This window comes from Poecilia formosa, unplaced genomic scaffold (assembly GCF_000485575.1).
Source record: "Poecilia formosa unplaced genomic scaffold, Poecilia_formosa-5.1.2 Scaffold158, whole genome shotgun sequence".
In the NCBI taxonomy this organism is placed as follows: domain Eukaryota; kingdom Metazoa; phylum Chordata; class Actinopteri; order Cyprinodontiformes; family Poeciliidae; genus Poecilia; species Poecilia formosa.
Window position 1 is genome coordinate 715,269 of NW_006800097.1, and position 13,984 is coordinate 729,252.

Here is a 13,984-nt window from a genome sequence, read left to right on the forward strand (position 1 = left end):
TATAAAAGATGTCTGACGTCACTGCAGAGTCAAAAAAATAATATGGCTTCAGTAGCGCCTCATGCACTTCAACAGATCTCCTCAGGTGGAATCTGACTTTTCTTGAGATGAGAATCAGCGAAGCGACTCCAGTTCAGGTTAAGGTGAAGACCCAAGCAACTATTTCTATGTATGTTTTCTGGATATTCACTGGTTCGAAGATATGATGGAGTATCAGGGCAAGACTAAGAAAAAATATGAATTAAAGTATAAATTATGAGAATGAAGTCACAGTAATATCAGAATAAACTCACAATATTTCAAGAATGAAGTTGTCGTATCACCATAAAGTCATTTCATAACAAGAATGAGTTGTACTAGAATAAAGTCAAAATAATAGGAGATAAAGTTGCAGTAGTGTGAAAATAACGTAATAATAAAGAATAAAGCTGTGTTATTAACCTAAATGTGACCAATACTTCTTGGTATTGTATTGCTTTTTCTTATTAATACTCCATTTTCTCTGGTGTACCTCTGACTCGCTCCCTTGTTGTTGCTTCTCACTCGGTATCCATCATCCTTCCTCTTCCCGTCAGGATCCCCCTACAGGCCTCACGCTGTAAAGAATCTGTATTTATAAGATAAGCAGGTTTTTTTTGTTGTGTGGCTTTGTGGACCAGCCTTTACCTCACACAATCCACAGTCTGACCTTTGACCCTTAACTTGGTTTGGATTAAATTCCAAGAAAGGGAATCCTTTAACTCAGAGAAGCCACGGATTAAAGTTGAAGCAGAGAGACTCAAAAAGCAAAGGTGGTGACGCAGTGCACCGTAAGGAGGATTTGGCACCAAGCAGAGAGCCGTAGAAACCTGGTGACTGGAATAAAGTTGAGCTGAAAGTTTTCTAAAAGCTCTTTGGCCAGACCTCAAGGTGTCTATTTCCAGAAAAAGAAAGTTTAATCTAGAAACACTTAGAGTCACATGACCAGGTCAGGTCCAGGACACAGTGGAGCAAATAAGGGATGGCTGCAGGTCTGTTTTTATTTATAGCAAAGTCTGGTTCCTATAGGAAGCCATCCTAAATTCAAAGCTCCTGTCACAATTGCTGACAAATAAATCAAATTGCTGGTCTAGATATGGCCAACATTTTTATGAACAATGTACAACTTAAGCTAGAGAGGCTGTCACAGTTGTCTCAAAGATGTTTGGGGTGTATCATTTGCTTACTAAGTTTTAGTAAGAGTCTACATTTTGTCAAAAACTCCCATCTTCTACGGTAATCAGCTTGCACTTGGAGTGTGCAAGAAGCTTAAGTGTTTAACCTGCACCACATTTTATGTGAAACCGGTCAAAGGTGTGTCAGTCTGAGGTGGAAGCAGAGGTGAAGGATTAAGGAGGAGTTAGGATCCAAGCAAGAAGAAGACAAGAAATATAAATCATAAATGTAACCGATAAAACCCCATTACTAAGCAAGTTTATTCAATGAGAACAAAATGTCAAGAAATAGAATAACCTTTCACAAGATTAGAAGATAAAGATTCAGGGGTCTTCTTTGCACAATCTCTCTTTCATTCATTTCACAGCCTATCAATATTACACCGAAGAAATAAGACTTTACATCTGGACTAGGTCTCATGTCTGAGACGGCTACAGAACAAAGAGCATGTTGTGTCTACAGAATCCTTCTTGTGTTGATGTCGCCATTTGTTTGGATCACTGTCCTGTTGAAGAACCTAACGATGAAACATTTTCAGTTTTCTGGAAATTAAATTAGACTTTATTGTCCATTCACGTGAAAATTTATTTTTGATTTTTTTGCCCAACTACACCACACAAACAAATGTGTTGTACTCTTAATGCATTTGTCATGCTGTGTTTTCCAACATGTTTTAAGGACAGTTTGTAATTCATTGAATATTTTTTGACTGAAAAAAAAAAAAAATCACAGAAAAGGATAAAAACATTTCCACCAACCTTTTATTTGCAAATCCTGGAATAATTTTGGTTGCTGAAAAAAATGTATCAAACTTACATATGAAGACACTCATTAAAGATATAAATTTGACTGCTATTGGAAATATGTTTTTGTTTTGGTGACCATAATTTCTTAAGAACCAGAAGAACAACACAGAGTTGACGTTCCAGAGCCATTTCTTCATAGTTCCCTACATTTTCACAACAGAAGTGAGTTATTGATCAGGGATCACATACTGACTCACCTCGCATCAAAGAGCCTCTGGTTTTAATCCTGATCAAATGCTGCTTTTTGTAGTATATGTTTCCCTCTACAGGACAAACCAGGAAGATGTAATGAAACTACCCCTCTATAGGCAGCACTTTGTAAAAAAAAAAAAGCAATTAACACTAAAATACCACTTTATAAAATGATAGCTAAAAAATACAAACACTGGTTAATAGTAAACATTTGAGTAAATACTTTGCAAGTAAAGGTGTACATTTGCTGAAATGATGAATACATATCTGTAACACTTGTTTTGATTCAGTAACTTTTTCTGAAAATACTGTCAGACACGACTGGACTTTGAATAATATTTGCTTCTCCGATGGGAGAAGAACTTCTGGCTGACTCGGCGGGCGAGCCGGTCCACAGTGGAGTTGTGATGTCCGACCTCCTTCTTGGGGGGCAGGCCCTCGATGTTCCCGCTGTACCACAGCACCCATCCAGCCAGAGACGCAACTATGAAGAGGACTCCTGCACAAATGTTGTACAGAACCATGTGTTATGTCTTTAAAATACCTAACAGCACAACAAGTCAATTGGCAAAATGAGCTTTTGATCAGATTTTAGCACAACTTCCAAACTAAAAAAGGAACAAGAAAAAAAATGGGTTCAGAGGAAAATACTTCCTAGTTTTGTACCAAAGACATTACATCCTAAAGATTCAGACTATATATATATTTTAAAGCACAGTTCTCATGCAGTCACAGTAAAAAGAAATTACAATGTCAATTGTTGGGCTTTGCAAATCCAGAAATAATCAAACTTAAAACCTAAATAAATACTGTTAAAAAGCATAAACACAGCAAGTATGTGGAAAATTTAGGTTCAACATTCATATGACTATAGGGGGCAGCAGCAGCCAAATGATGCTTAACAATTGCATCTGATTAACTGATCTGACCACTGATTAAAAAAAAAAGCAAGAGTTTTGTCAGGCTGTTACTCTGGATCTTAACACACTTGTGTTAAAAAGAAAAATAATCAGCATTGGCCTTGGAAAAGCCATTGTTCAGCCCATCAAACTAGGAAGGGTTATAAGGTTATTTCCAAACTATTTCAAGTCTTTCATCCTGCAGAGTGAGAAAATTATTTACAACTGTCAAACATTTTAGACAGATCCTCATCTTCCCAAATGTAAATTTAGCTTAAGGCCAGACTGCACTTTAAGCTAAGGTTCAGTCTGACACAGTTTTCCTCATCATCTAAGACTGGTTTACCTATTTTGTTTATGAATTGTTTACATGCAATGACAATGAAACTGCTTTCTGTGTTTATTAAGGTTCTCTTTTTCCAATAATTTCTTGATAGTTTTTTGGTAATTTGATTACATTAAATTGCCATAAAATAGTATGACAACATCAGCTTCAGCAAAAACATGTCAGCATTAAAATAAAAACAAATTTAGATAAATACCGCTATAAACCAGGATTTCTCCATATTCTTCTCCATTTAACTTCAAAGTGGCAAAGACTCCCACCATCAGAGAAACTCCTCCCAGGAGATCCATCACCACAGCAAACATCAGCGCCATCTTACAGCGAGACAGGTCATCACACAGACCCATGGTGAGGCTGCAAAAGAGGGAAAGGATGTAACATTTTATTAGAGAGAAATATTAACATTATCACAACTAATTAGAGCTTCAAAAACGCATTAAATCCATCACACTTACATTTCTTTTTGAGTGGAAATATCCCACTATAGTTGTAATCATGTGTATAATGGTGAGATGTATGATGGAATTACTTTCTTCTGTTAAGACTATTTTACCTTCTAGATTCTGATGTAATTGTTATTTTCTCCCATAATAAATCAGCTGTATTCACATCCTCTTTAACTGTCACATACATAATCTGAATGTAAACAGTTTTTAGATTATTTTTATCCTACTCACTTTTATAACCTCTTTAATTTCATAATTTGCGGTCATGCAAATATTTATCCAAGACTCGCTGAGAACAAGCTGATGCATCCCGACTGGTAAAGACATGTGCATATGTGTAATATAAAAACTTTGTTAAATGCGTTAATATAAGATAATACCCACTGGATAGCTGATTAAATGGCTAACTGTAGCATGAGTAGATAATGTACCATAGCAACATATTTGAGATAACAGTTCAGATTTTCAGTCTTTCAGACAAGACTGTTACTTGTGAGAGGAATTCAACTTTTCTCACGTTGACATCTTAAAAATCACAGAAAGCAGAGATTTTTAAGTTCAAGTAAGTGAACTCGCTCTGGATGAATTCAATACAAATATTTAAACTGCCTTACTTGTTCTTTCGACTCGTGCCGATGAAAACGGCTCGCTCAGAGTTTAGTTTGAACTTTTCTCTTCAGTTTCTGTACTTCCGTGTTTACTGGCTTCAATTGTCTCTGCTACCTGGGCCCCTCCCTCAGGTGAGACGTTTCCTCGGGTGGGTTTGCCGCGTTCACTGATAAACTCGGAATTTTGGCCTTTCAAATTTGGAAAAGGCTACACAAACTTTACCATAAGCTAAAATACAAAGGATTGTCGCCAAAAACTCATTTTGCATAGTTAACTAAATTAAAAAAGACGACTTTCATTTTTTCGAGCTCAATTTTAAACTTGCAAACTCCATTTTGGGACATTTTTCAAATAATTTATTTATTTAATAAAGAGAGAAGCACACTGTTTTCTTAATCCAAACAAATCAGAAAACCATCAAAACAAATGTTTTCTTGTAACTTTTGTATAATATTGCTATATTTGTACACAGATGATTATGTATTATGATGTACACAGATTTTTTTTATCTGCCATGCACATCCACTACATGTTCTTTTTTAGTTCGTTCAGTAATTATCATTCTTTCAGTAATAAAGCAATTAATAAAATGGGTATTTTTTGGTTAAAAATTGCAACAATTCGACGGAAGTTTATTTTTGGAAAAATGTTGCAAAAGGAACTTCATCTATTTAACATGCAGGGTTTTTTATGTGTGTAATGTAACTGGAAAGTGCTCTGCGCATGTGTGAGCTGATCCAAACTGAGCGCGGTCCACCTGTGGAGGCTGAGTATAATCAGGTAATTGCAGCTGTAGGTCGGGTTTCCGCTCTGCGGCGAAGCGGCTGATGTGACACCGTTTCAGGCTGTATTACAGAAGTATAACCGCGAACAAGACGCCTGGAAATAAATTACAACAAGTTACTGCGGACATCTGCCTTATTACTGAGTCACTTCATCATTATCTGTCAAGCTCAGCTGTCATGAATCCCGCAACCAGCAGACACGAAACAAACACGCCAGGTAACAGCAACTCTTGGACGCATCCACCCGAACGTTTAAATCTCCCGACTCCTTTGTTATGAACGGTTTTGACCTCTCTTTGCCAGTTAATATCCATTTCGTTGTCTAATACGGTTCCTTTATTGTGATAAATCATGTTTTCTATGTAATAACTGTTTTAATTGACTATTTTTCAGCTACTCTCGCGTGATTTCGTTTGTCTTGTCCTCCTAAACTCGCTCTTAGTGATAAGTTCTCCAATTCTGCAGAGAAACAGCAGCTAACAGTTTTCAAGCTGCGACACTTCTATAGTAAACTGTGTATTTATATTCAAATCTGATTTTATCCAACCATGTGAACTACTGGTCCTGGAGACTCTGCCTGTTTTATTGAATCTCAGATTTTGATTTATTTGTGTCCTTTGAAAAGTAAAAGAGCTACAGTTTTAATACTTGTACAATTTTAGGGGAAGAACCAGCAAAGAGTTTAAGACAGTGTTGAAGTCTGACCTGGACTTTTCCAGTGTCTCATAGAAAGACAAACTAACAGAAAGATTCAAATAGGAAAATAAAAGTTTCTCACTGACCCTAACCCCAGAATCCAGGATGGCCACCATGCTAATAAAACAGTGATAACTGGATTTATACAGCTGAAGGACTATTTAATAAGATGATTTTAAAGGAAAATCTGGCTGGTTTCAACAAAATTCTACAAAAATGAGGGAAATTTTGTGACATTTTCACTGATTTGTTTTAGCAAACACCTGAAGCACTTATTTCATCTTTTCCACTTTACCAATGATGTGTTTTTCCACTTCTCCAACCAAAAATTATTTCACCCATTTTGCCAAATGTGACTTTCCCATACATCAGAGCGGTACGCCTCCCAGGCTTCGTCTTCTTCATCAGGAGCGGGAGGAAGTGGACAAACGGGAGGTTTGTATCTAAATGCCTATGAGGTTTCGTTTCCCTTCGAAGAGAGTGTGGAGCGCCCAGCTGCCTACCACCTGAACCACGGCCAGCAGATGATTGAAGGTAAGTCACATTATGAGAACTACATTTATTATGTATCGAAAAAAAACAACTTTCAACTCTGAAAACAAACTGTAGAAACCTTACAAAAGTATAGAATATTTATCAATTTACCAGGTTACAACCAGAAACTTCAATGGATTTTATGTGATACACAAATTAGTGTACAAGTGTGAAGTAAAACAAAATTGATTCCCCTACATCAGTGCTCTGTAGAAAGCAATAAAACCTGACCAGTTCTGTTGAAGTGCAGGAACTCTGACTTCTTGTCTGTTATGATTAAAATGATAAATTGGTACTGTTAAATAACGACACCAAACCAAGTATACATTTTTCAGTCCCCTGTAGTTCCCCTGCTCGTTGTGTTTATATATTTATTTCCTCTGCTTTGAAATCAGAGCCAGTGGTGCAGGAATCTCTTCACGCCCAGTACAGCCCTTTCATCCTGATTTCTAACCTGCGGGCTCACCTCTACGTCTCCCTGGAGAAGAATGCCTGGCTGCAGAAACGCATCGAGGAGCTGGAAGAGGAGCGAAACTTCCTGCGCTGTCAGCTGGACCGCTTCATCGTCAGCATGAGGAGTCCAGACGGTGAGGGTGGCTGATTTACACACAAAAAAAAGTTATATGTTTCAGTTGATTTTTCTGTGTTACAGTTGTTTTTGAATTCAGTGGCAGACTGGTGTGGAGACCCCCAGCGTACTGTGAAAGTCCAGCCTGCCAGCTCTCCATCTCCTCCTTCCCCGATGACCACCAGGTCGGGGATGGCCCTCAAACGCCTCCAGGGCCCCGGAACTCGTATCCGCCGCAACATCACTGTCCCCGGTGAAGAACATCACAAAAAGCAGTTGTAAAGTCCAAGGAAAGGCGCTTTATTTTCTATTTTTATTATGTATTGCAACTTTTGTGTTCGCAGTCAAGCAGGAGTTTCATCTTGAAGAAGACAAATATTACACAGAGGAAGAGTTTGTTGAGGAAGAGGAGGAGGAAGAGATGGAGGATGATGCAGACTCGCCTGTGGAGAGCGGGTCAAAGAAGAAGAGCCGAGGACGTGGCAGCGGAGAGCCGAAGATGAAGATGAGGAGGATCTTCAGGATCACGCATGGGAGGGAGAGGCAAAGAGGTAAAAACAGATCAAACAGAACTGATAGTAGAAAGAAACATAAAACTGATGTCGAGTTAATGAGTAATCTCTCCATTCTTTAAAAAAGTTGGTGTAGTTTATACTTTTTCAATGCTCTTCAAACTTAGCCCTCATTTGTGTTTCACTCCTAAAATCAATACCTGCCTTTTTAACTCAGTTATTTGACCCATTATAAAAATGCACATGTAATATATTCTAACCACTGTTAGATATTTATCTCACATTCCACCTGCTTTCTACCTCTCTGCTGTCCAGTTAAGGACCCAGATGGGGTTCTGATTCGTTATAAGAAGATCCTGTCCACATACCAGCGGGTGAGGAGCATGTCCAGAGCCTTCCAGATCCACGGAGTCGACCGAAACACGATGGCCTCCACCTCCCCGATCGCAGAGCTCCTGCTTGTGGCCCCAGAAAAGGTGTTAACGTCACTTTTATGACTAGAGCAGCAGGCAGATCTAAATATTTTATATTAATCAAAAATTCTCTGGGCTCTCTGAAGGCTTTTTCTTGGATTTTGGCTGCTTTACATTTTCAGTATTTGAGTGGAATTTTTTTTTCGGTTTTAAAGCTTTTAATATTGTTTAAATTTGATGAAGAAAATAACCTATAACATTGACAAATTCAGGAATAACAGCGCCACCAATTCACATGAAATAAAATGTTTTTATGGGTTGTACTTCAGCTCTTCAGAAACTGTAATATTATGTTTGTGCAAGATACAAACATTGAAGCCACATGGACTCTGTGCTTTCAACAGGTCATTGATTTAGGACACCGATTGTCCTGGTTTGGTAATTTTCCTGCTGAATTTCTACAACTGCCTTAGATTTCCACTTTTGTGAAGAATTAAGTTTTTCTCCTGCAGGTGACTGATGTAGGAGAGTTTGAGGCCTCCAAGGAGAAGCTTCTGGATTACGCCAGGCGATGCTACAAGACCATGGATGAGGAGACGCACGCTAAGGTCCAGAGCATGAAGAAGACCAACAAGCTGCTCCCAATCTCCTACAGGTTCAGGAACTGAGGAAGTGAAGTCCTGTTGGAAATCTAAATCTTCTTTGCCTTAAAAATAAAGTTATGTAAAGGTCAAGTGCTGCCAGCCAGTATACAATATTTTGTCTAAATATAAGAGATCCATGTGATGAGTTTTGTTTCTTTTTCACATGTTGGGCAGATTTTACTTTGAGTGGATCCTTTTTTTCTTTTTTGCCTGCAGTAATTTAAACATAAGACACAGTGATCTTCACTGTCTGAGCTGTTTTGTTCTTGTATTATTGTTTTTGTTTGTACATCAACTGAAAATTTGTATTAACTTAATAGAATGTAACAGAATGCCGCTGAATATATTTTGTTTTGTAAGGGGAAAAATATTTTTTTACTCAATGGTTACTGCACAACGTCTACATACCAAGCTCAGGAATTTTGATTTCTATTAGACAAACTTTTTTTTTTTTCACTTTGTGGTTTAGCCTTTTGCACACTGAAAAATAAATGTCCAATTGCATAATTTGTTTGTTTTCTTGTCTTAATTTAAAAGAAGTTGACGGTTTTTATGTTTGACATTTTTTCACTTTTTTTGTCAGGCTAAAAAATTGGTAAATATCAGGCAATTTTTACATACAGCAGACATTTGTCTGAATGCCCCCCTGAATAAAGGTGAACATTATAATATGAATCTGTTTTACTAGCGGTCAGTAAACAGAAAAACAATGGTTGGCTTTTAGAATTAAAGCAACTGAGAAACATCAGCGCCCTCTAGTGTATTACAGGAGTACTGCTTAATAGGAGAGCCAAAAATGACTCTTGAAATTAATCACAGCAGACATATTGTTTATAAAATAACAAATTTGAACTCAATTTGTAATTTATTGCATTTTAACACAGTTTAAATCTCTATCAACCCTATGAAGCATACTCTAAACTATTTATGCTGAATTTTACAATCTAATTTTGCAGAACTTCCATGAAAGAAGGAATTCTGTAATGAATAGGACATGTAGTTTTGTAGCAGGAAATTGGATTTACAATCAGAAAAGTAAAATCAAAATGAACAAAGAAAGAGGGGGAAAAATGTTCCAGCAGACTGGAAAAAAAGCAGCTATGAACAGTGGTGATAGAATGATATTGATGAATCCTCAGTCTGTCCAGGGAAGTGATGCCAGAACGTTTCTTTGATGGCATTTCAAAAAAGAACAGTGAGAAATTTTAACATTTTTTTCTCTTTTTTCTACTGTGTTCTGTACTTAATTTGAACATTTTTTGCCTTTATTTTACATTTTGTTTTATTAAAATAATGATCACAAGTCAAACATCTTTTTCCTTTGTTTTGTTTTGTTTCCAAGATTATATTCTCAATGAAGATGTGTTCAGATGGTTTTGACTCACGGAAATTAGCTCAGCAAATTTTTAAGACCAATCTATGCTGCAATAACCAAAGTTGGTGTCAGTGTCACTAATGAGTTTAAAATTATTCTCTCTCTTTTTTTTTTTATCCAATTGTGTTTTTAATAAAACAAAATTGGGACAAACCTTGCATTTCCATGGATAATTCTGCCAGTTTATCAAATATTTCTGATTTGATAAGTTGGCAGTTGCTTTTCAATTTTTGCAGACGTTTTTATAATAAAGCATATCCCAAAGTTTTCATTAGCACAGCTATGAAAGACACCAACTTCATAATTTCACACCTGAAGCATAAAAATTGTCAAGGAATCTGAAAATTGGTTGTTCTTTCACATAGCTGTCCTCCTTGTGTTGTGTGAACTTGCAAACTAACCATTTTAAAGCAGGACATTGTAAATATGTAAAATGTCAAATCACATTTTCACATTGTGGAAGTGCATATATAACATGGTGCAGCATGGACAGCGTCAGCTTCCACAAACAAAGGACATCAGCAGCACAGTAGCCTGCAGCCTATTGAAGCTTTTAAAGTCTAATCAATAAATGGCTTTTTTTCATTGATCACAATAAAATCCAGCCATCAGAAGGAGAAAGCATGCCAACTTTGATGTTTGAATTATTAGGAATCAGGAGCTGATTTTAAGGGTAAGAGAATTTATGTCCACATTTTTAAAACTAAATCTAAAACCTCATTTTGCAAGTTATCAAAATATGTTATCAAGAGGAAGTCGCAACTGATATTGACTAACTTACTTTTTCCTCAGTATTCAAAGTTAAAGGTGACTTTACACTGAATAATACAACTTGCCCCAACCCATTTTGTACAGTGGAAATATGATTGATATTCATAGATTAAATGGTAAAAGCTGAAAAAATTATAATTTAAAAATTACAATTATACAAAAATATAACAATATTTACAAACTTCATTGGTGCTTTTAAAATAAAAGAACATATAGAGAATGTTAATAGATGGCTCTCTAAAGCAACTTAAACTTTTTTTTATATAGAAATTGTTGCTTAATAAAAAAGAACCAAACAAGGCAAGGCCTTCAAAAATAAAAAGTAAACAATAAACAAAGCATAAAACATACATAAAGCTTTTATTAGAACTTTATGTAGCCATACATTTATCCCAACTTTATATGATTTGTCAGCATTTATCATAGTTAACAGTAGCTATTTAAATTGTAAAAAAAAAAAGTAGGTTGCTTATTTCTTAGTTGTATGAAGATTACAATAATGATTACCAAGTCACCGGAGTTCACTGACAAGTTTTCATAATAAAATTGAATGTGGTCCAACATAAATGTGGTATTTTCCAAGATTACTGACAGCTGAAAATAACACCATAACAAAACTCCATTTCCCATGTAAACCTACGGCTTGGTTACCCTTTAACCTCTCCAAACGATCCAATCATAGCCCAAGTCAGCCTGGAAGTAGTTAAAGCACACTGCCCCGACAGACGGCTATGTTGAACCAATAGAAGCAGAGAGTCAGTGGATGTTGCCCAATCACAGTTGAAAGGGGCGGGACTCGTGGCCGCCAGGGCATCCGAGGAGGAGGAGGTGTTCCTGGTAGCCATCTTGGATGTGCGGGGTGATTGTTTAGCGAGAAGAATTGACAAATTTATTTTAAAAACTAAGCCTTAATATTGAAGTGCTGAGGATTTGTTGGAGCTTACCGACAGAGGAACTCAATCTCAACACGGAAAAACGCAGGTAAATTAAAAGCAGAAGTTGAGGAATATGGATTTAGGTGCCTTCTCTGCTCCTCTTTCCCGTTTCCAAACTGAGTCTCCCACATCAAACAGCGCAGCCGGTGGGAAGCTGCTGGTCTCACTGACTAACAACAACTTAGACTCAGTGTTGTTGCTTTTAAAGCAGAAAACTTAAACTTATTCCGGAAATGCGCGGGTGAAATAAGAACTTGAGTTTGTTTTGGAAGTGTGTTCGCCTGGATGATGTCGCTCCGAAGCTGCTGTTTGCGCTGGTGATGCCCGCATTGTTTATAAACATCCCGGGCTAGCAAACGCTCTTCCCCCCCCGCTCGTGAAATCAGGCGATGCACTTTTTGGTTGTGCAAGTCCGCAGAGACGTGCAGCTTTTTAATACCTGAATAGTTATTAAATATGGAGTCAGGTCGTGTTTAGACTCAGCAGGTGAGTGAATGTGTGTTTCCAGGACAGCGGTTTGCACCTGCTTGAAAAAAGTTAACTCAAAGTCAACACGATGTGTTTCAGGCTGATGTTGATGTTGTTCAAAAACTAAAGCGAGCTGCGAATCGGGTTGTTTATGAAAACAACTTCAATGTAGACAACAATCTCTATGTCGATTGTGTAGAAATACAAATGCATATTCCATAGAAACTTTAGTTCACACTGAAACTGTTAAGCATCTGTATTGGGAACCATGCTACTTTAGGTAAGACAAAAACTCTAGTTCAGAAATGTATTTGTAAATCCCACTTTAACCCCTCTTTATGCAAAACATAATTTATAAAGAAGTAATTTTTGCAGACTGGAAAATTTCTTCCGATGACATTTACAAAAAGTGGTGTATTGGTTGCTTTTTCTCAGACTCATAAATCCAGCAGCTGTGTTTCTGCTGAACAACATTCATGCATAGTTCAGTATGATATCTTAGAATAAAAATTTGAAATACTCCCAAAAAATTGAATTTATAAAAGAAATTCAACCATAGGTGTGGTTTAGCAAAAGTTTTCTTTGTTTGGAAGCTTTGGCATACTTCATTTGGAGATTTTTTGATAATTACCAAAGCATGTGTTTATTCTTTAGATTTATTTATTTTTTTTTGTTATGTAGGGAAACCGATTAATGCATTAAACTAACTTCCAAATATTTTATTACATTAATCAAATAAAAAGCTCTCTAAATCGCTATTCATACATCCTCTGTTTGTCTCCTTGACTCCCCATATCTCACTGTCTCCTATCAGATGTGAGAACAGAGTAGAAAAGGACAAACACTTCACATTCTGAGAAGTTTTTGTAAGCGGCTCCCGTCGTCGTCCACTGCAGCTCCTCCAGCAAGCCGTCGCTTCTCTCCCCAGATGCCAATTAGACATTAAGGAATGCTTTTGTAATATTTAGCTGAGATTGATGATACATTTTTACAGAATATGAAGAAACGCTCATGGTGTAATTGTAAAAATATCTGTAACATTCCTCCAAACTCATGTCCACTTCAAAGCTGATGGTTGCAGCTCTGGCTGTTTGTTTAGATTAGTCATGTGTGTTTTGCTTCTGTCAAGCAGATTTTCTTCTAGGACTGACTTCCATCCTTCCATTACCTCTGACCAATTTTCCCCACAGCATGATGCTTCCACAGGGATTACGTGTTCAGGGTTATGTGCCGTGTCAGTTTTCCTCCAAACATATTGTTTTGCATCTAAGGCAAAACATTTAATCATTATCTCATGTGAACAGAGCACCGTTTTTCACACATCAACTGGTTCCACTAAGCTGCAAACAGGACTGCTTATGGCTTTCCCTTAAAATGGCTTCTTCTTCTTTGTCTTTCCTATTTTTTTTAAATTATAATTTATACTGGATTGTATTTAGAAGTATCTAAATGGTGCTGAAAACACGCTTGCAAGACTTTTCAGATGTTGAATTGCAAAATAAATTGAAAACTGCATTATTTTTAGAACCTTTTATAATTAAGGTGTTTATGCTATTTGTACTTCATGATGGGTGACCAAAATAAGCTGTGGGAAAACAAGAGTGTCAGATTGTGTTATTCTGATGCTAATCTGACATTTTATTATTGTTGGAACAGAATGTTTTTACTTTTCATTTGTTTTAAATTGGGTGGATCAGACATTTAGATTTTCTGCTGCTCCCAATGACGAAAGCGGATCAGAACTGGTGTGAGGTTACTTTGGTAGGAACATGGGGAATGCACTCTTTGACT

The 13,984-nt window shown here is 36.9% G+C and overlaps 3 protein-coding genes across 3 annotated transcripts in view; 2 read left to right on the forward strand and 1 right to left on the reverse strand.

The window, feature by feature from the left end:
* Positions 1 to 1,937: 1,937 nt before the first annotated feature.
* tmem238a (transmembrane protein 238a) lies at positions 1,938 to 4,745 on the reverse strand. Its single transcript, XM_007564341.2, has 3 exons — positions 4,498 to 4,745; positions 3,634 to 3,791; positions 1,938 to 2,691 (listed from the first exon to the last, which is right to left on the reverse strand). Exons 2-3 carry the CDS (start codon positions 3,782 to 3,784, stop codon positions 2,504 to 2,506), a joined length of 339 nt encoding a protein of 112 aa, XP_007564403.1. The 5' UTR covers positions 3,785 to 3,791; positions 4,498 to 4,745; the 3' UTR covers positions 1,938 to 2,503.
* A 253-nt stretch (positions 4,746 to 4,998) lies between these two features.
* On the forward strand, positions 4,999 to 9,149 carry LOC103146426 (coiled-coil domain-containing protein 106-like). The gene is made up of 7 exons (XM_016677516.1): positions 4,999 to 5,494; positions 6,346 to 6,507; positions 6,903 to 7,094; positions 7,176 to 7,328; positions 7,420 to 7,626; positions 7,903 to 8,063; positions 8,513 to 9,149. The coding sequence occupies exons 1-7, from the start codon at positions 5,455 to 5,457 to the stop codon at positions 8,666 to 8,668; spliced, it is 1,071 nt and encodes a 356-aa protein (XP_016533002.1). The 5' UTR covers positions 4,999 to 5,454; the 3' UTR covers positions 8,669 to 9,149.
* A 2,054-nt stretch (positions 9,150 to 11,203) lies between these two features.
* The window catches only part of LOC103146427 (CCR4-NOT transcription complex subunit 3-like), a 28,804-nt gene continuing 26,023 nt past the window's right edge, over positions 11,204 to 13,984 (forward strand). The window contains exon 1 of the mRNA XM_007564344.2: positions 11,204 to 11,771. The gene's annotated coding sequence lies outside the window, so the exon portion shown is untranslated. The remainder of the gene's footprint in view (positions 11,772 to 13,984) is intronic.

Excerpts from the sequence above, each read along its gene's own strand:
- LOC103146426 (XM_016677516.1), top strand. The coding sequence starts at position 5,455 with ATGAATCCCGCAACCAGCAGACACGAAACAAACACGCCAG. Across the intron at positions 7,329-7,419 it reads CCGCAACATCACTGTCCCCG|TCAAGCAGGAGTTTCATCTT; the intron begins GTGAAGAACATC and ends TTGTGTTCGCAG. Across the intron at positions 7,627-7,902 it reads TGGGAGGGAGAGGCAAAGAG|TTAAGGACCCAGATGGGGTT; the intron begins GTAAAAACAGAT and ends TCTGCTGTCCAG.
- tmem238a (XM_007564341.2), bottom strand. The coding sequence starts at position 3,784 with ATGGGTCTGTGTGATGACCTGTCTCGCTGTAAGATGGCGCTGATGTTT. Across the intron at positions 2,692-3,633 it reads AGAAATCCTGGTTTATAGCG|GAGTCCTCTTCATAGTTGCG; the intron begins GTATTTATCTAA and ends ACATTTGTGCAG.